General features: G+C 35.9%; 1 protein-coding gene across 1 annotated transcript in view; it reads left to right on the top strand.

The window, feature by feature from the left end:
- RP1 (RP1 axonemal microtubule associated) overlaps positions 1-22,875 on the top strand; it is a 179,329-nt gene that overhangs the window by 133,767 nt on the left and 22,687 nt on the right. Inside the window, exons 41-46 of the mRNA XM_026097880.2 lie at positions 220-352; positions 1,701-1,840; positions 7,517-7,769; positions 13,271-13,512; positions 16,022-16,148; positions 17,809-17,957. Of these exons, the coding sequence (XP_025953665.2) occupies positions 220-352; positions 1,701-1,840; positions 7,517-7,769; positions 13,271-13,512; positions 16,022-16,148; positions 17,809-17,957 (1,044 nt within the window). The remainder of the gene's footprint in view (positions 1-219; positions 353-1,700; positions 1,841-7,516; positions 7,770-13,270; positions 13,513-16,021; positions 16,149-17,808; positions 17,958-22,875) is intronic.

The following is a 22,875-nucleotide window of genomic DNA, read 5'->3' as shown; positions in this document are numbered from 1 at the left end:
GAAGAATCCACCTATAAATATCAAGCTGCAGAATCAGAGCCATGCAGCAACTACTGTAGTTCTTCTTTTGCAGAATCGGGTAGCCTTTACAGAGAATTTGTGTGCCTGTATGTGTATGTTGATGACAGGAAGAAATGTCAGTTTCTGTTAGGATGGAAACAAGAAATGAAATATTTCAGAAACAAACAAACAAAAATCTGTTTCTGCTTTTGCCTGCAGCTTCGTCTGAAAGACCTGGACACTAAACAAGACTTGGGCTTTTGCACTGAGGCCCAGTGTCTATTTGGAGAAGATGGGTCGGAGACCGTGACAGAGCTAGCAGCAGTCAGACCAGATAAGACACCACTCAGGGGTATGCTGTTGAATTAAGAAATAAATACACAAAAAATGAACAAATACACACAACAAGTTATGAACTGCCTAAAAGAATAAACAAAATGGGCATTTTATGAAAAAAATTTGCTCAAAATTACTTTTAAAGTCTCAGTTAAAACCCTTCTGTGATCTGTGGGATCTTTACTAAGGTGTATTGTTCAATTCTTTTCTTTTTTTCTATTTTAAAGCAAATGACATGTATTGATTTCACAAAGCTAAGTACCAGTTCGAATATCTGAAAAAAGTACAAACCACAATTAGTATATTTTCATTGAAATTTTTTGAAAAAGAGCAATTTACACAAGATGAGAAACTAGATCGCAGATTTAAAAAAGGCGCACACAAAGTCATAATGGCAAGATTCACATAAGGAAAAAACAGTATTTTCTGAAGTTTTCTCCGAGCCTCATTTCTGCCCCTGTAGTTCTCTGTTGCATTTTGTTATTGTATTTAAAACATCTGGTAACATGTTCCTTTGTTCTAATTACATTTTAAGCAGCATTTACAAAAAACCCTCTCCCTCATTATGCTCTATGAATAGAAGTCTTTAGTTAAGACATTGAAAAGTATCCCCTTTCACTATCCAGTTGAAAGCTAGACTGCAAATGGATTTATATCTTAGTAGCCTGTTATAACATTTAATCCTTCACAGAGTTTACAGAACTCATGTAAAAAAATCTTTGCTGTGCTGCCTCAAGGAATATGTACTACATAACTCATCAGCCAAAAGTCATAGGAAGCCATCCTTTGTGGTGAATAATAATAATGTATATGAATAATAGATGAGCCATCTCTCCTGGCCAAATTAATTGATTGTAGCTGTAATTATCAAATTGCCAGGCTAAAACAGAATGCAGCTGATCCAGAACAAAAAGTAGATTTCAACTTTGTTATTTCTGTAATTTTTCTTTGGCTAAATGTTATTACAATCTGTAAATTCTAAGTCAATTTAAGATCATTAATTAATATAAGAACTCAAAGCTTGTTACAAAGTCCAATAAAATTAGTTAGGTTATTTCAGTTGATTTCAGTGACCTCTGGTTAAGACTCCAGAACTAAGATAGCGTTTTCCTTTTTTGCAATGTGAGCATGGATTTTTACAGCAATTCATAAAGAACATTTTATCTCTAATGCTTTACTGTTTTCTTATGAGGTAGTTAGCAAACTATATGAAACTCAGATGGAATATTAATGCCAATTAGTATTCATTCATTGGTCTTGAAATTAATCATTTACCTGGAATAAATTGATTTATAATGTTTGGTAGTTACATTGCTAAATAGACTGATTTGGTAATGTCTTGTTTCATTGATTTTTCATGACAGAAGTGCTTTATTCAGTCAGTGTTTATACGGGAACACTGCCTGCATCAGGGACTGATGCAGATGTGTTTATCACAGTATTTGGAGAGCAAGGCGATTCCTGCAAAAGGAGACTAAGGCACTCGAATTTTGAAAGAGGACAGGTTAGTACTGAATAATTTTACTCACCTTTTTAATGTGTTTCTTCTTATTATTGTCTTCCAATACCATTTTTCTTTTTTTTTCAACTATCAAGTACATTGACATTTCACTGTGGTAACCTGTGGAGAAAATGTGTCACTTACTAAGTATAGGCATCTTACCTCAATTTGTATTACAGTTTAAAAATAGTGCCAGCAACAATAAGTTTAAAAACCACAAACCATCAGTAACTGTAGAAACCGGAACTGAACCCAAGGATATTTAACATTCTGTGGCTTAATATTCAGTTCTCTCTGAAGATGTAATAGAAATGTTGGGGCTCATTCCCATGACTGTTCCTTTAAAATCTGTTATCTAAAAGACCTGTCCAGATATAGCTGAAAGAGACATTTAAAATGTGTTTGTTAGCATCATATGTTAATTAACTGGTTAAAAATAGAATTGTAAACAGGTAAAGCTTTCCGTAAATGTTAAATTATAACTGCTCAAAATCTTAAGGGAAAATTCTATGGTCAAACTTTGCCAACTAACATATTAATGATTATACTTACACAACATATTCACATATATCCTGGAATCAGCCTGGGTATGATTAGATGTGATTTTTAAGAGATCTTTCACTTGACCACTGTAAGTCAGGATCCTCTATACTTATTTCATGTGGTTTCTTAAGATCTTTAGTGATTGAGATGCTTTCCTAGGCAATCTGTTCCAGTGCTTTGCTAGCCTTACTTACCATTAGGAAATTTTTTCTGTATTTGCTTTATAATGTCAAGACATTTTCTCAAACATAGAAACATATAAGGGTGGTTGTACTGGTTCAGCACAAAAATTTATCAAGTCCAGGATCTCCTCTCTGATAGTAGCCAACTGCAGGCTTCCAGGGAAGACTACAGAAACAGGAGAAACATACTACACACTGCCCGAGCTCTTCATCCAGACTTTAGTGATTCTCAGCTAAGTATATTCTTGAATCAGATGTGACATCCTAGTGTTCAATAGCCATAGACAAATTTTTCTTTAATAAATTTGTATAATCATCTCTTTTAAACATGATTAGCATCCGCAATGTCCTGTAGCAGTGAGGATCACACTTTCCCTATAATCTCTGTAAATCTTCCACATGCTAGTTTCATCTAATGCGCCTACTTCTTTACTGGAAGGAACAATGAATTATTTTCTATCACCCTCCCTCTGCCATTCTTGATTTTACAGACTTCTATCCTTATTTACTACTTCTCTGGATTGTTCATTGTTCTTCTATCATGGAACATGCCTTGTATCATGGAACATGCCTTTTATCATCCTAGCTACACTTCCTATCTTTTTCATTCTCTTCAGTATTATCTTCCCAGCCTCTTTAACAATCTTTCAACACCTACTCAGCTTCTCTTTTTTCTTCTTTGTGTGAAACCTCAGCCTTTAGACACTTGTTGCTGTAAACAGATTGTGTCATATAGTGTGCTCACATGCCGAAAACCTACCTTCTTTTCTAATTTCAGTCACTAATTTACTTGATGATATGAATGTATCATGTCACCTTCCTTATGTCCCTCTTTTCCCACCGTAAATAAAGATAATCAATAGTTTAGTCAAGGCTGAAAGGAGGTAAGCATATATACACATATATCAACCAAGTAAGTTTACCTGCCTTATTTTCTACTTAGGAAAATGACATATGTCTTTCAAAACTATGCTTAATATACCCTTTTCATAGAAAGAATCTAGTGTTAGATTCATAACACTATTTAGTCTCCTAGTATCTAGGGAAATCAGCATGAGTTGGGAGATATTTAATAACTGGGCCTTCGTGTTCCTACCCAAAGTCTTCAGTAATATACTTCTATTCTCTTCTACCTTTTGTTATAGTCACTTGCAGTCCTATTTTTTTAGATTTCATTGTTTGCAGAATCCTGCTGCTTTACTGTATCTTGATGAATGTATTTGCAAATATGAGATACTAACCCATTCTGATATAATTTCACAAGATTTCAAAGATCAAAATTTCAAGATTGCCATTCAAACCCCCAAATCAACAAACTCCTCAGCGTCCGTTACAGAATTTCTCTCTTTGATTTCTTGTTACTTCTTCTATTTCTGTTGAATTGGCCTCCTTTCAGAAAGTCTTCAACCACTTTATTGTTCAGGTCTCCTGATTACAATAAAATAGAATATTCTTCATACTTCTCCTCTCACTCATCCTCCATTTACATGCAAATCCAAACTAAAACACATTTTTTCCCTTATTTCATTATAAGTTCCTTCTGCTAGCTGTTTTTTTTCATAGTCCAAACTGTGTAATTAAAATATATGAAGAGCTTTAAGATGTAGTTTACCTTATTAAGAATATAGGCTCATTCTGGGCATTTTTGAGGGCAAACGATTATAGGCAAATAGAAAAATGAATAGCAAAAATAAAGGTACACAGTTTGTGACATAATCTGGAGAAGAGATCCAAAAAGAAATAATTTAAATGGCGATTTCAAGCTGCACATTAATACAGAATCAGTGACACAGCTGCTAGTGTTTAAGAAATCAGAGCCACAATAGTGAACAGTAGAGAAGAGTGCTGAGCAGATTCCCAAAGAGATCCTTTGATTCAGTCACTCTATTTTATATCTTGGAGAATAGAAGTTTTCTTCAGCCTAAACAATTTGTGTGTTAGTGTTCTTCACTGTGCAAAAAGTCCTTGGGAAAGGGGTAAGTAGTGACATAACAAAGTTTTCTGATAATACTAAGTTATTCTAGGTATTAAATATGAAAGGTGGGTGCAGAGCTCATTATATTGAGTGACTGGGTGGTAAAATGGCAGTTTAAATTTACTGTAGCAAAACGTAAAGCAAAGGCTATGAGGGGGAAAAAATCCTAAGTTTACTTACAAAGTGATGGGCTCTGAAATAGCTTGTGCCCATAGGAAAGTGAGCTTGGCATTTGATAGTTCTGTAATGCTGTTAGCTCAGTGCTCAGTAGAAGCAAAATCAAAACAAAAGAGAACAGATCAAATGTTTATGAATTATTAGAAAAGGAAAGAAACAAAACAAGTAGAAAATACAGTCATGCCTCTAGGTAGTTCTCTGGTGTGCATGCGTAATAAATGCTGTGCTTTGTTCTGATTCTCTTGTCTTAAAAATGCGACAAGAATATCCATGGATATGGAATACATATCTTCCATACAAGGAATGACTAAGCAAACAAGGACTGTTTGGCCTGGAGAACAGATGATTAGAGGAAGAGCAAGAGAGAAAAGATAAAATAAAATGACACAGAGACAATGAGTAATTCTATTTCTGTTGAAATACAAGGACTGAAGAGCATTAAATGAAACCTGCAGGTGGCAGATTCAAAACAAAAGGAAGTAGCTCTTTACCCAGCTCATAATTAATCCAGGATACTTTGTGCAAAGATGTTGCAGATGGTAAAATGCATGTAGGCTGAAAAAGCCACTGCACACTGTCATGGAAGACAATTTCACTGAGTGCTGTTAAGTAGAAAGACACAATCTCTGCTCAGGAAATCCCCGAACCACAAATTGATAAAGCCTGGGAGAGTTTATATTCAAGAACATAAACTATGTACAATCTGCCTTGTTTATAAGCTCTCCCTATATTATTGGCAGCTGTAGGAGACAGAATGCTGGACTAGGGGGATCTGTGGTCTGGCATAGTACTATCTATGACTATTCTTTTTATGAGAAATAGATTGATAAAAAGGTTGGAATGAGGTTTTAGTGACAGTATATAAGAATAGGAGATGGAAGGAAGGGACAAGAATGGCAAGCTGTCTTGAGGGACAGGATTATATTGGCAATATCCCTGGAAAATATGGAAAGAACAGGCAAAGAAAACAAAATTAAGGAAACCTGAGATGTAGGAAAAAAAGGATCTCTCTTGACTGATAAAAGACTTGAATATGAGGACAAGCAAGAAGACAAAGAATGTCAGCAAAATATAGGAAAAAAGAGTAAAACTGATTTAATTATTGCAAAAAGTAAGTCTGGTTTATATTTACTTAAGTAATAATATGTCTAACTTTTTCACCAGTTTAATGCATTAAGTAAGTGGAGAATTGTAACTTTGCCTATCTAACACTGTATCTAAATCAGGCAAGCCAATTTAAATAAAATCATTTTGGTTTTCATTAATTACACTTCCAGTCATGTGTTTAATGTCTTTACAATGAGGGGGAAAAAAGAAAAAGGAAATATAATGATATAAACCAAAAGTACATTCTTGCTAATGCTGAACGAGAAGGTAATTTAATATATTATTAACAGAATTCATTGATAACAATGGGTGATTGTGACCACTGTTGTCTAATGACTGTTAATTATTATCACAAGGAATGAGACTAATGATAGATCCCTTTTTCAGATAGAGTTAGCTGTGAACGACCATGAATAGTAGCAATACAGGCTATTTCTCTAAGTCAAGGACCATGTAGACTGAGAAGAAAATTATATTTGGCTTGGAACTACAAAGAATAAAATTAAAAAGCAATGAGTACTCCCAAAAAGTTATTTACAAGCTGTTCCTCACAGCTACATCCTATTTTGGGCTGCTTATGAATTACATGAAGGGCTGTAACTTGCCATGGTAACTGTTTGGGGAGATCATGGATATGTCAAGGTAAGAATGCTGGAAGTCCTAAGGCTGTGAGAGGAATAATAACTCTGATGTTTTCTTTTTCTGAGCGCATTGTAGAGAATAGTGCCACACAGATGGGGGAACAGAGCAGATGACATAATTCTTTTTAAAAATCATCTCTTCTTTTGTTGCTTTCTGGTCCTCATGCTTTTTCTTGCCTGGTGGCAAATTGGTTGGCAACAAATAAAAATTACAGCGTCTGTTTCTACTATCCATCTGTTTTTTTTTAATGTCACCCACACACATGCCCATGTATCTGCCCACTCACTCATATTCTCTCTTGCACAGAACACATTCATTCTCTCACTCACATAATTTATTCATCCCAACATGCACTTGTGCAGTTGCCATTTAGCTTTTGTTTACTGGTAGCCGTAGGAATATTTAAACAGATGTCAATTTACATCTGAAGAGCACATCAGTTCTTGCCTGTATGTATGCACAGCCTTAGATATACTTTCTAATGGCAGTATCATCCTTTGTTTGCATAGTCATCAACAGTGTCAGTATTTCTGTTCAGAGTTGAGTAATACATTTCCCATCTGAAAAAAAAATGGACTTAGAATATAAAAGATTTTTTAAATGGTTTAAAAATATAGTGCCTTTTTTTAAACCAAAGTTCCTTTTACCAGGTGTTCTGACATTTCTAGCATTCTCTCTGGTTCAGTTACATGGGATTGATAAAGCAAAGGCTACAGAGCCTTGCTACAACTTTCATGAGACTTCTGCAAGTAAATTAATGATCTGAGGTGTCTTTCCACCCAAACTTCTTTAGGATGTTTTTTGTAATAGCACCTGAGATGCAGCGATAATGAGCAAGGGAACATGTACGTATTCAAGGACCCACATATTTTATGAATGATAAGGTTTCCAAATATGAATGTCAGCCTGTGGTATCTATCTTTGCTATCAGGAAGAAAAGGATACTTCAGACTCAAAGGAATCTGTCTTTCCAAATATAATCTTGCTGAAGATGTTTTTAAAAGCAATGGGTTAATCAGTTTTATGCTATTCATTTTGCCTTTACTTTCTCAGGTTAGTATGTCTGAATTGAGAGCAATAGACCTTGGACTCTTAAGCCAGGTACTTGTTGAGCACAGTAATGTGGGTTATGGAGCTGGATGGTATCTGGACCAAATTCTCATCCATGAATCAGGCAAGACTGATGGCCAGTATGTGTTTTTATGCCGGCAATGGTTAGACAGCGGAGTTGGTGATACACAGATGGAACGAATGCTGAGACTTCTTGGAAAAGTCAGGAATGGGATGTTGACAGGAAAGATTCATGGTAAGGTCTACAATCATCAAAGCTCAACCAGGCTTTTGTTTTAATTGTAATTTGTATTATTTTTTCAGGTTATGTTTAAGACTAAAACAACCATACAGAAATATAGCTTAGATGTGAATAGCATCTTTCACGCAAACTGTCTCTCCAAACACTTTCCAAAGCTGGTAAATACAGTTAAAATGTTCAGAGAAGAAAGGCTAGCATTAAGCAATGGAGGCAATGAAGAAAGTACATTTTTAGTTGAGGCTTGTAAAAAGATGAAGCAGAAAGAGGTAGGTTGCTCCATATGGCAGTCAATGCAGAGCAGAAGGCTCCTGCAGCAGTGATGAAATCACAAGAAGAGATACAAAAACTCTTCTTTTAGCAGAATGAATTTTTCCCGTATGTTCACGTTTGCAAAAAGCACTTGCTTTTATTTGCAGTTTTCTTTTTTACTTACATCAATGGCATGAGTTCTTGCAAACACTTTCTTGACCAGAACCCAATATTCTATTCAAAATATTTAAAGAAAAAGAGAACCAAAACTCAGAAATGACTTAGTGAACACGTCAAGTCTTCTATTCTTTGCCATAGCACTGGTTTTCCTAGCTGTCTCACATGTCCTTTTTGAAGACGTAAAATGTTGTTTTAGATCAACTTATGAAATTTGAATTAGAATTAACTAATTGAATTTGAATCAACTAATCTGAAGTTGTCTAACCTAAATCAGCAATTTTGTAAATTGATCTTCATTAATTTATATGCTCACGGATATTCCGTTTTATGCTTTGAGAGTTTCATATTATACATAATTGCAGACACAGGTAATAGTATGTATTCTCTTATTTAGCTACCTATTCTTGGTCCAGTAGCAGATATTTTGTGACATCTAATGGGATATAAAAATAATGTTGCTGAGACAACAGAAGCATAGCATGGAACTATGAGCATAGGATCAGTGGTTTTGAGCTAAATTCATCAAAATAGTCACAATTTTAAAATAAGAAATACCTATATTGTGTCATTGCAAAAATTCCCAGTCTCTAAAAAATTAGTCTCCTATGTGCCATATGTATCCACAGAATGAGGCAGGCTTCTCCTGAGGTTAACTCAGAGCATCAGCTTAAGGTTGGGCAGAATCTGTCTTTCTTAGCTAGTAATATAAAAAGTGTGAGAAAACTTGCCTCCTTATTTGTAAACCTTAACTAGTATCTGAATGTAGCTATGTAACAATATTCTCCTTCCTCCGCTTCCCACAGACACATAGTCCCCAAAATTTTGAGTTCAGGCTTGCTAATATTTTCTAAAACCTATGATTAGTAATATTCAGTTCTTTATCTATTCAAAATCAGTTCTGCTCTTGATATATAATAACTTCAGAAAGAATATTACAAGTAAACACAGAGCCTACAAGGAATAGAAAAAAAGACTGATCAGCAAAGAGCACTACACCTTAGAGGTCAGAAAGCGTAAGGATACAGTAGATACAATTGCTAAATGTCAAGCTGAGTCAGACTTTAAAAGAGAATTAAAACAAATAGCAAGGCTCTTCAACCATTTACTTATAAAGTAAACAAAACATGTGAACAAGGAAAGATGTGTGACTATGCAGGAACAATACAGCAGAGACTAAAGGTGAAGTAGGTAAAATCCCTAAACAATTTGAACACTTTGTTTCCATTGAGGACCATAATGTTGGCAAGGGAAGCAAAACCAAAGTTACTAATGGGAATGAGGCTATTGGAAATCACCAGATCTGAAATGCAAATGGCACTTTGAGAGCTTCATGCACTCCAACAGTGTCAACCAAATGAGTCTCTGTATTGAAAGAATATGGAAGAACTGGGAAATGAAATAGCACAGCTGGCAGCAAGGAAATAATTTTGTGAAGACAAAAGGTATGACTTGAAAACAGCAAATGCAATACCTATTTTTAAAAAATGGAAAGCATAATATAGATGACTATAGACCTAGTAATCAATCATATGCAAATTTTTAGAACACGCTTCAAACAAAAGAATAGTTAAGATAACAGAGGTAGTAGGAAATGAGAAGAAATGTATCTTGAGTTTGCTAAAGATAGATTGTCAAGCAAAGTCGATATGTAATGTCATCTATCTGTCTAAATTTCAATGCTGAATTTTATTTGCTTAATGAGAAACTATTAGGTAATAATTAGAAAGTAGCAGTAATAGAAAAAATTCTAATGAGCTGGAAAAGGGAGAATGGACATACTAATGAAATTTGTTGATGCTAACAAGTCAAGGAATATTATTAGGAGTATTAGGAAGTTGCATGATAAGCTCAAAGACTTTGAGAACTGGAAGAAAAGCATTGGGATAGAGTTCTGTAGCGAAAAGCTTGAACACAATTAGGACCAAATCCTACTAAGTATTGAAGGTCTTAATGCTTGTACAGGTTCCTAATTTCCATTGATTTCATTTGGAAATTAGGAACCTAAGTAGTACATAAGAATCTAAAAAATGTATTGGCTCTGTATCACCATGCCTTGTAATTATTTCTGCTATAAGAGTTCATCAGCAGGAAATGAGTAGAAGAAATATCTGGGTTTCTTATGTGATCACAGGGTAATATTGAGAAAGCAATGTGATGGAGTTATAAGTAAAGCAATTGTAACCATACATATCTTGAAGCATTATCAGCAAAGACAGAGAATAATGCTATTATTATCTCTGTACAAAGAAACAGCGGTATTTCATCTGGAGTGCTATGTACAATTCTGATCACTTGTGTCCAAAAGGCCTTGTTCATACTGGAACAGTTGTAAAGAAGATGTAAGATGCTGATCAGGGATGTGGCAAATCTTCCTTGGGAGACTGTATTGAAAATGCTTGGCATAAGTAGACTAGCAAATTAAAGGCTGAAAATGCATGTAGTTATGATCCATTAAATTAATGGGGGCTTATACATCAAGGAGGAAAAAGACTTACTTAACCTAACTGTCCCAATCCAATATCGGGAAGTTTTCATTACAATCCCTTACTCCCAAAGACGAGATTAAGACCCTAAAACCGGTCAAATGTCGTACAACCTTTTACCTTTATTTACAACACAGTGGGGAGAAAAGGTGGGGAAAGGCGAAGGGGAGAGGGGAACATGGGTAAGGGGAAAAGATAGAGAAAGTTGGCAAAAGAGAAAGGAAATTAGCTACCGCCACTCCGAGTCCAATGGTGTTCCACTGACTCCACCTGAGATCTTCAGTCGTCGCAAACAAGCCCCCCCAGTCACCCCGTCTGCAGTTTTTATAGGTTCCTGCCCTGCCTCTGGGAGGTGCTGCCTCACTCCCCATGCAGATTAGCTGTCATGCGCAGTCCGCCCTCTCGGAACCTTCCAGAAACGGGCTGGGGGCACCTGGGGGTCTCCTGCTCATGTGCAGATGGCAAATGAGTACGTGCGGTTCGTGCCAGACGTGCTGTTCCCCTAGAGGCGGCCTTCTGCCCTTTTCTCGCCCTTTTCCCCGGTGCAGGTGCACGAGGCTGTTTACCTCGCAGACGGCTCCCGGGGGCGCCGGTGTGGCATTGCCCGACACACCTTGGCAGTGGCGGCTCTGCAGCAGCAGCAGCAATGTCGAGACAAAACTGCATTTAGTACCATTCTCCACACTAACGGACAAAGTTAAATAAAAATAGATGTTTCAGCAGTCCATTAATGACATTCTGTGAAAATTAAAAGATTTCTAAGCAAGAGAGAATGAATTTTTAGGATTGCTGTCTTTTCAACTCGACTGAAGAGAAGTCAAGAAGCTTAATCTATCTTCTTTCAAACTAAATCTTGACAAATTTATGAAAGGGATTATATGATATAGTTAACACATAGTAGCAGAGAATTGGGCTTTATGATCCAATAGAGATAATGCTTCCAAGCTGTGTTCCTAGGCAACTATCCATTGAAAGTTTAAAGGCTATTTCAGCACTAAAAGGCTAAAATATCTTGGATTATGTCACCTGGAATATGGTGAATTTTCACTTCACTTCCGTTTTTTTCATGGATATTCTTTTCGTTTATTTTTAATGCTATAAACATGAAAATGGTAGCTATTTTTGATTAGCCATGAAGTCATAACCTCTGAAGCTATTTTACATCATTTTAAGGAATGTGAATGCCAGTTTTTTGCCCTCTTGAAATCCTGAATTCATAGTATGGATCTTCAGCTGCTGTAAAGTAATAACGCTTTATTTGCAGTAATTTACACCAGAAGATAAAGATTTGCCTGTTGTGGTTAGAAAGCTGGACTTAGCAAGAGAAATATGGAAATACACTCAGAAAATCACAATATGCATTACTTCAAGTAAAATATCCTTTATTTTACAAAACAACTATTTGAAATTATTAAAACCAACCTTTGGCTTGCTTGGCATAAGCACAGCTTGGTTATCTTAATAAAAATCAGTTGTGCTCAATTCTGCACCAGCCCACGTGATAAAAACCTCCTTGTAGAAGTCATGACTTTTTAAATGGAAATCATGGTCTTGATGAGCCCTAAGAATTCCATATATTCTGTTACCATGAGTGAACATGTTAAAACCAGTTTAGTCAGTGAGATTTCTTGATGGGTGCAGGTTTCCGATCCTCCAAAATGTCTTGCTGATTGGAAGTTTAACTGAACACATTAGCATCTCTGTTCATTATAGAATCACAGACATTACTCAGGAGTCTGCCTAGTCTGAGTCTGCGGTCCTTATGATGACTGTCAATTCAGCTAGAGTTTCAAAAAGACCAAGTGCTTCAAATCAGACCTTTAGTTTGAACACTAATTGCTATTCCTTTTCAATGTAATTTTCCATTTTTCTTATAAAGTAAAACTGCTGGTTTGGGTGTTTTCTGTGTTCCTAAAGCAGGAAAATCTGTGAAGTATCATATAGAATTATTTTTAATCTCTCACTAAACATCTTCTTTACAGAACAAATGAATAAAGTTTTATACTTTACTGGAGAGATAGTTTTGGTTTATGTGATAAAAATATCACATTTCAAGTTTTAAACCAGTTTATCTCATCAGCACCTTGTTAAAGAATATTTATAGCGAATTTTAACATTCTAGTTCAAATAGCTCCTCAAATAGTTGAAATTAAAAAAAAAAGCAAACCTGATAGTGGGTAGTATCTAGTAGAAAATATGCTGCATTTGAGTGGTGATAGATCAAAAAAAAAATTAAAATCATTTGATAAAACATTTATGAGGGGAAAGAAATCAGTGAAATGCCATGGCTCGTCATAAGTTTCTAACACGTAACAGGCTGTCTTATGTGCATGGTCATACCAGACTGGTTCATCTTTAAAGGATCAACTATCACTACAAAAAGGCCAGCATCCAGAGCTGTTTCTCTGTGTGTGTACTAAATCAGTGATAATCAGTGAATCTATTATATTTCAAGATTCTACCTCAATGCAAAGGTAGGATTGAGTTTCTAGTCGCTCACTAACTCACCCTGTTACTAATTCCTGTATTATTTTGGGTATTCAGCTGACCCATTAATTATTTTCTACTGTTTGGCTTCAACAGGAACTTGGGATGTACTTGTCACGACTAGTGATGTTTCTTCTAGTTCCATAAGTCCTAAAATGTCTCTAACTGTATGTGGTGAAAAAGGTACCTGTACTTCAGTCACATTTCCCAAAGGATCTCTTAAAAAAAATCAGATTTATGAGACTTCAATCGAACTAAATAAGAAATTCGATACAATATGCAAAGTTCGCCTAGGAATTGAAGAAGCTGGAGAAGGAGAAACTTGGCATTGCCGTGAGGTAAAAAAAAAAAAAAAAGAAATTATTATAGATTATGTATTTATTGTAAAATTCTGTTTTTTCATATTCTATAGTTATTACATCCAGTTTCTATTTGAAATTACATAATATTTAATTTACAAAATTAACCAGATCTGGTAACGCTTATGGTGTGCTAACTTCAGAGAGTGCTCAAAAAAACTTACTAGAATAGCTTTAAATAACAAAAATCTTGTAAGTCTTGTAAGTGGATTTCTGGAGGGCATATACACAGATGTGCCATTATCTATAGCATATCCAGAGGTCTCTTTTCAGAACTGTAGCCACTGGCATGCATGGCAGTATTTACCTAATTCTAAATTGGCTGTTGCATGTTGCGGACCCAGTGATCCAAGGCAAATAATTAAGTGAGACACTAGAAATGTCTTTTGATGAAAATATCTGCCATTTAAGTTGGCATGTGAAAAAAAGAAGTGAACAGCAAAAGTGACAATTTTTCTTTTGATGTCCAAGATGCTGAAGCTAAAATCTGACATCACACCGAAATTGCTGTGGCACTTTACTATACAAAAAATATCTTTATCCTCTTATACTGGCAAAATGAAAAGAAGTCTAAGGGAAAGAATCATCTTTTTTCAAATTGCAGCTATACTTTTCCCCTTGATGTTTGTATTTTTTTCTCATTAAAAATTGGAGAAAAAATTAATTTTCATCTCTCATACACACTATTAAATACAAAGGTGAACCCCCTGACATTTGACTGGTAGGCAGGTTGTTAATTTTGTCTTCCTAGCCAGATAAAATATTCCTTAGTAACCAATCTATTGATAAAATTAAGACTGCTTCTTGAAGACTGTAGGAGACAGTGGATCACAGTGAAATGTGACAGAAACTTGGCACTTGCAAACAATGACATCTATTAGCCTGCTTTACTTCATTAGGTCATAGCAATGACTCAATGCTGAATTAGAAAAAAATCACCATCATTTATATAGATAGAGGAAATATCCACATTTACATTAGGTAGGATTAAAAAGCGAAAGAAATATAATGTTTTCTGCTTTGTGATATATATTCCCCCATTGTTCCATAGATTCCATAGCAGGACTGATTGAATCCTTGTATGAAACATCTAGGTTGGGGATAATATCTATTATCAAAGACAGGTTAGCAATCTATTTACACTGCTGGTCTGAACCAGGATGGTCATTTCTATGCTGTTTTATTTTGATTTTAAACGACCAGACTTCGTTGAGATTTACCCTTTCTATCACATGTAAATGCAGGTGCTTCAATTGGTTGAATTCCATATTTAGATTCAGAATTCACTTTTATAACCATCACTGCAAGATAATTCTCATGATGTTTTTGAGGAAATTGAAACCATTATAACAGACTGTCCAGGGCAAAAAAATGTAAGATATGCTTTATTTCCGGGGAATGTAATAGCTCAGAGATAAGAACATCTTTATTCTTGCCGCTTTCTGTTCTTGAAGAAATGTAACACAGTAAATGAAATCTGATTTTCAAGAAACTTCAGGAAAGTAGATGTTAGTATGAAAGAGAAATGGCATTAACTTTGCACTATACTTTCTACTTCATTTTAAAAATTCTTTTCAATATATCTGTCATCATGAAACAGTAATAGGAGTTCTTTGAAGACAAAAATAATCCTGCCATCTACCAATGAGAATTGCTAACCAAATACGGTGAACTTACCAGGTTAAATGTTTGGTCGTTTTTAAAAGGTAGTATCATGAAGAAATGAATGAGTAGGTCTTTTCTGTGCCCTATTCAAAGGACGGTTCTGTCCTGCAACATAATCTTAAATACTTTGGTTTAACTTTAAGTAGTTTAGAGGATAGTTAACTTCTGTCTCTTAGTGTAGGTGGCAGTTCCATAGTGCAAGAAGCCTCATTGTTAAAATTAGTTTCCTGATAGAGAGACTTAGCCACCTTGCTCAGTATCATCCTTTTGTCACTTTATGTACAGTATTTTTAGGCATTCAAAATATTCAATAATATAATCAATATATACATGATACATTTGTACAGATGATATACATGTCACAAAAACATGCTTGATTTCTATTTTTCAACTTTTCCCAGAAGCACTTAATTTTTTTTTCTCCAGCTACTCTGAATGAGAAAACATTCAGCACTGAAAAAAGTTATGGCACACTAACATTTCTGAAAACCTGAAAGGGCCATATCAGCACTTCTTTTTCACTCGTATACTGGATGAATAGGTTACATAAAGGAACCTTTCCAAAACATTATCCCCCCTACAGCAATCTCTACAGCAATTATGTTGACATTTTAATTAATTTTAATTGGGAAAATTTCTATTCCATTCCTTTTAACAGACTGCTTTGAAAAAACATTTTAGAATAATGTATTTCCTCTTCCACTGTATTATTGAGACTGCATGTTCTCTCTCATCTGTGAGTAGTAGCATGTTCCCTTGCTATAGTTTGTATTAGAGCCCAAGACACAGACACTACAACTATTTCTTTTTGTTCTCTATTTAGGTAAAGCTTCAACACAGAGAAAGTAAAAATATTCTAGAATTTCCCTTTTCTCACAACTTTGCAGATGATGAAGGATTAACAGTGGCAGAGCTTCCAGTTCTCACAGCTGGTTTTCCTTTTCCAGCAGGTTTGTTGCAAATCAGAAACACTGGAAAAATTTAGTCAATGATGAAGGCTAAGACTTTCAGAACAGTCCAAAGGATTTAGGAGATACATTCTATTCATTTTAACCAGTGATGCATGGCTAGGTGCAGTCCACTCAACTGTTTAAAAAACTCTCAGTCTGTGTATTTAGTTGGGCGTTTTGCACTCCAAGTCTGAATGATACCATTTCGTCACATGTAAAAGAGCAAGCATACAGCACTGAAAATGTTAAAAGGGTTTTGAGCAGTACTCAGAGTTCAGCTTTTTCTTTATATTATGTAGTTCTCTCCCAGAGGAAACAAAGGAAATCCAAAGGAAATAAGTCTCATAGTGTAATTTCAGATAAGAAAGAGATCCATGGCCCCTAACACCAGAAACTTATATGTTTGTGTTCCTAGAATTTCAGGCATTCTTATCCTGTGATTTAGTGGTAAAATATCTTAAAACGCCTTCATATGAGTTGTGTCTTCATCATCTCAAGGCTAGATTGTTTTAGTTTGCTCTGTGTACCTTAAGAAAATTCATAGCCAAAGTTAGTGAAGAATGCAGCAGCTCTTGCCTGAAATGGATATTCTACCGTGACAATATTCCAGTCCCCTTTAAGTGTTTCCCAGCAATTTAAGGGTTGCGTTTAGTAGTCCAAGTAGTCAGTATATTGCATGCCTTTTTCCCTAGGTTTCTGTAGCTAGCCTCAAGAAAGACACTTGGACAGAAGCTCCATGAATATGAACTGAAGAGTGTTGCTGTGGTATTCCCTGAAAAGGCACCTTGCCTTTTAAGCACTTTCACTTTTTTTTCTAAAAGAGCACAGGTGTTAAAAACTTTAGGAATGCTTTTCCTGTTTCTGAGGAGCATTTAGCCTGAGGACAGATATTGTTTTCTCTACCTCCTCCCCGTAATCTTTACCTTTTCAATGGAATGTTTTCGGGATGTTGCTTCTTTCTTTCTTTCGGGGCCAGATCACCAGTGTCTTATGCAATTCTCTGGGAGTGCAAATGAGTAATTAACATAAACAGTCAGTCAAGAAATGCCCAAATGAGGAATTATAATAAGTTGTCAGATAATACACAACTGTTCTTGAAATCTCCTGCTGAAGCAAATAGCTGAACTAGTACAGTGTAGAGCAGCCAGCCACTGGCTGGACTATGATCCAGAGGAAATATAAAAGTTGCCCTCTTTCTAGCTGAGCTCAGTTTCAGTTGAATCCAGTGAGGCTCAGAACAGAGCTGTGCATTTTGAATGGTTTAGTGTCATCCATACCTTAGGAGACATTTCGTAGGAGTGTTATATATTTAAATACATACAAGTGTGTGGTAGAGTATTATTTACATGTTTTTGTAACAACTGGTGATGTGTTCATTATCTTATTCTTTTTTTCTTTTTCCCTGTGTTTCAGGCCCACTCGCAAACTGTTTATCTTGTTATTTCTAATTACAGTGATTCTTAAATTTTAATTACAGTGCTTCTATGTGCTTTTCTAAGCATTGTAATTTTATTTGCCCTTTGATCTCGTTAGGTAGGAATTAAAATGAAAATATAATAGTAATTTATAGAATAACGTATTTTGTTTGCTAATTAAGCTTCTTAACATTTTCTTTTACTGGTTAAGCTTTAGTACATCTTTCATTCTTTTTTTCCAAAAGTGAAAAACTATATTCTCTATATCACTACGGGAGTATCCCCTGGGTCAGGAACAGATGCAGATGTGTATGTCATGCTGCAAGGTCTTTTGGGAGATACAGGCAGAAGAAAATTAGTAAGAAAAGGAGATGATCATTTCACTAAAGGAAAGGTAAGCTTATCATTTCTGTATGATATTTTTCTAATTCATGTGGACTTAATGAAAGTATGATAGAGTCTCTGAAGTCTAGCTTGCAATGTCCTGTATTTTTAAGTGTATATGGATGTGCATATCTGTATCTTATGTAAAATAAACTGATGTTTATGCAGCTTATGCTAACAATACTGATAAAGGAATAAAATGACAATATCAAGCACTTCTAGGTTCCATTTTGCCAGTATTGAAGGTCTTCGATTACACGACAGTGGTTTTCCTGGGTATTTCCTGACAATAGAGCAATGAAGAGACTCCATTGCCATTAATTATTCATTTTTCCCATGCCATTCTTCAGGGTAAGGCTTCTTTCCCTGCCTTCAGCCTTTCCTCTGTCAGTCCACCCCTGGGTCCGGCTCTTGTGCCCTGCAGACAATCAGGTACTACCCTCCATAGTTTTCTTCAGTCTATCAAGAAAATCATTCACTGCACAGGGGAAAGAATCTCCCTGCTCATAGATGTAGACCAGCCAAAGACCAACATGGCTGCCAGAGAGGCATTTGCCTGTAGCATAGTCAATACAAACAGAAATTTGAGGGAATTTAGCTACTAAAACTGCTGCAGAAATGGAGGAAGATTTACAGCAAAAAGCATGTCTTTGACACAAAACCTAGTCCCTGTTGGAAGCCCTGGATAGGAGGAGTGAAATTTTCAGATAAAGAAGTACTAGATTTTTTAAACATGTAATAAACAATGTGTTTGTATTTTCTGCAGATCTTTATTTTAAAATAAAATTTGAGTTTAAAACAATTTAAAAAAAAGATTCTGAGACCAACATTTGGTACAGAAAATTTCAGTTTGGATAGAGTTTACCAAAATGAAAATGAGCGTCTCATAACCAGAAGTGCTGAGCATATTTTACAATAGACAGTTACCTATCTTTCTTATAATGCATACACTCTTGTACCTTCTTGAAAGCTCAGTGAATACTGACTGTGATATTCTAACTCCTCCCTGCATTTGATTTCTAAATATCATGCAGTAAACTATTTCCTTCTGCTGGTATCAGCCTCCCTAAAAAACAGAGTTTCTCTAAGGAGGTCAGCTTGCAGACCAGCTTGTGCTGATAACCAAAGCAGAGACATGATATGTGAGATTAGGAGAATCTCACCTAACTATCCCCAGTCCTGTGAATTCAACAGGAGTTGGAGGGGATCATTACCTTGCTAGATTTGACCCATTTGAAATTATTATTCATAAGAGAATGGAGAGACTTTAAATCTCTGTTTTTGAAGATACTAAATACTTGTGGATGAGTATACTCAGTTTTGAAAAGGCACAACTGTCTTCCTTAGTTTTGAAATTGAAATTATGGTTTATAGATAAACTGTGTCTGAGTTACTGCATTTTTGAGCATTCCTTTTGGTCTCATTGAGTAAAATTAATTTAATACAAATGAAATTGCTTCTGGCAAAGTAATAGAAAAGCATAGAAAAGTCTTGATTTGCTCCTTGTCCAGTGAAAATAAAATAAAAATACTTGGTTAATCAATGAAAAGTAAATTGATTCTGCAAGCAAGACTCCTGCCTTTCCAGCAACATTTCGTTCAAGGCATGTTTTGGATATTTCCCAATGTTTTCTTTGCTTCATCTCTAAAGAGACTCTCAAGTGTCGAGTGCCTCTTTCTATACCAGCCCAATCCCATATTGTGCTGAGCACCCCTGCAGTCAGAGAATCTGGACTTGGTGGTTTGGGGGATTTTGGATTATAACAGACATGGAATTTGCATTCTGAATCTTCACAGTTGTTCTGACATTTTAGAATGTGCTTTTCCGTGCAATAATTTTTCTGTCGACTATACAGTAACAACTAGTGAACTGGAACAGTGTTGCTGTTAGAAATCACGTCAAAATATGGTTTTAGTCTCACAGAACATCCGCACTGCTGCAAACAACATCTTAGCAATGCAGAAATGCATGGAAATATTTAAATAGTCTGGGGACTTTGCAGTAGATTTGAAATACATTCTTCTCATTTAGCAGGTTTTTATTTACATGAGCTGGGTTACATGATAGGAAAAGATTGAATTAGCTTTTTATATCTGAAAAGTGGCCTTTGTGTCTTTCCAAAGTCCTTACACCTGTGAAGCCATTTAGAACTGGCAGATAAACTGATGTGCATGAAATGATCCCTTCACCGGTCAGCTCCCTGTAGCTCACCCCATGCTGGAGGAAGTACCACAATCACTGAGAAAGCCAGGTTTCTAGTGATATCTCAGATAAATGATGCAAGCACCAGTGCTGCAAGAACTGCATTCTTTCTAGTTGGTCTGATATTGATGCCATGTTTGATGTTTTCCTAAAAGCTACCAGGGTAGGCAGAGCAATCTCAGTGCACTTCTTTCTGCAGTTTAGGTTTTACGAATTCCTAGTACTATTTATTCAAACGTATGATTCATATGAATCAGTCTAACTCTGATAGATGCTTCCAACTACAAACACAGTCTTCAACCAAGTATTTTGTAATAATCAGGGCCCAGTTGTATAAAATCGTCTCCATCTTACAATACCTCCATATTCCCTCCAGTGCTCACCACTTCACAGTTAAAGTCCTTTGTGCATTTTTTATATGGTCTTTGATGGACTTGTTGTGTGTACTGTCATATGGCTGTGAGTTAGCCACAAATTTCCTATTTGAGAATGTGGCTTTTTTTCAGATCAGTTCCATCAAAAATGGTAAACTACACTGGATATGTTATGAGTAATATTTAAGAATTTTAATCTCTGTATGATGAAAATGGCTGGTATTTTAAGTACTCTAAATTATTGAAACAGTAAAATCTCTGGGAATTTTTACTTCATTCTATTAGTTGTTGGAAAGAGAAATTCTTTATCCTGCCCTATATTTAGACATCAGCTGCTCAGGTTGGTACCATGGTAACTGCAGCACATACAAAAATTGTCAGTAAGAGGTGACTGCTGGTGTTCGGTTTCAGTACTTGCTTACAGATTAAGCATTGGTAATTTTAAAGATTACTTCAGAAAAAAAAAATGTGACAGAATACACTAAATGTGGCCAGAATGTGGGACAATGTGTTGTGGCCACTATTAAGAAGTCACCATTTGTCTGCAATGCCCATATCACATCACATCTAGGACACTACTGTTCTGTTACTGCTGATAAAACTCTCTCTCTTGGAAAGCATATCTGACATGATGATTAAATAATTGCAAAATGCTATTGACCCAAATGTATTAATCACAGGGATAGGCTGCTGGCCAAGGTATTGTAGTGCAGAAATGAGTAGTAAGATGGCCTGGTCATCCAGCAGAAGGATTATTCAGATGTAAGCTAGGAAAATATGGAATGCCATCATAGTGAAGGCAAGACCGGTGGAGGCTGTCAGAAACTGTGAGGAGAAAAGCAGAAAGAAAGAGCATGGTTAAAGGTTGATATAATTCTGGGACAGCAGAAAATATCTGAGCCCTGTACCGTCCCAGTGATACCTCTGGGGTGGAATTTCCTCCAGTTACCTGGTGCAAACATTAAATAGCATGGGCTTATGAACTAGCCTCAGTGCAGCACACCTGCTTGAGAGTGTTCTCCATTTGCAGCTACTTTTGGAGACCGACTGGTTAGCCATTTTACTGTGCCATTCAGTCAGACAACTTGAGCCCACCTGAGAGTCACTTAATTTTGGATTCTGGTGTCTAAGTCAGAGTGTTATGCAATCAAATGGGTTACTGAAGTAGAAGCAAATAACATCAGTCCTATTTTCTTGAACAGTCAAACCAGATCTCCAACTTGGACTACTATTATTACATTAACAACAATCAGGCTGCATCAGAGCCGGATGGGTTTGAATTTGCCCACAGTGATCTTTTTAACATTTGTCTTTTTTTTTTTCTTTGTGTAATATATCAAGTGTTTACAGATGTGGAGTGATTGATGATATTGGTTTCTAGCAGTCCTTCTGCATTTTATTAAATGTATTTTACTTAAAGTCTGATGGAAATGTCTTTTACGGCTTAGTTAATGGTCATAGCTACTGATTATTACAATGTTTCACTAGTCTTTCTTATTCCTGTTGCTGTTCTATGAACACAAATCTTATTTTGAAAAGATTCTGTGCCATTTATACTAAGCAAGTTAATATAAGATCAGTTCTAGGGCAAGTAGTATTTGTTTCTTTGCTGCCTCTATTATTTCATTTATTCTTCACTAGTCTTGTTGAAGATGGATGAACCATGATAATTGGAGGGGATCAGAAAGCTCTAATCATGCATTCATTGCAATTTAAACTCAATTAATTTTTTCATTAAAAGATAAACATTTACAATCCATTTTTGGATGAGAATTTAGCATAAAACAAAAACTTGCTTGCAAAAATATGTGAATTTAGGGGGAAGTTCAGGACTGGCTTTTTCAGATGTGTGGAAAATCCTGTTTTAAATGAAGCATTTGTACAGAGGGCAGAATAGAAGATGGTGAGGTTACAGTCAGATGGGCTGTTCACCCTTCTGCTGAGCTGGGTGAAGATGTTATTACTACCAATGGTTGTCATTATTGCTGCTTACCACCCAATATTTCTGCCCTTTAAGTCTGCTGGCATAGTGACATGCATTCAGTTTGTCCAAATGTTTATTTTGGTTTTACTATTAATGTCATTAATAGTTTGGGTATTTTTACTTGGACTATCTTGATACAATTTGCCTGGGAGAAGCCCATTGCGTGATTATGCTGGCATAGCTAAAAAGGTGGCAATTAGTTTCCGTTTGGGAGAAGGTCACCATTACTAGATGGTGACAAGCAATTGGGATGGGATGGGGAAGTTCAGCGGCAGTTGGAACAGCCCATGTGACCACAGTCTGAGAAGTGAGGTAGCAGCAGAAGTTATTTTTCTCAGTTGTCTACAGGAATGTTCAGACTCTATTTG

Source organism: Dromaius novaehollandiae, chromosome 2, assembly GCF_036370855.1.
Source record: "Dromaius novaehollandiae isolate bDroNov1 chromosome 2, bDroNov1.hap1, whole genome shotgun sequence".
Lineage (NCBI taxonomy): Eukaryota > Metazoa > Chordata > Aves > Casuariiformes > Dromaiidae > Dromaius > Dromaius novaehollandiae.
Note: the sequence above shows the minus strand (reverse complement) of the source record. Positions and strands in the feature narration are given on the sequence as shown.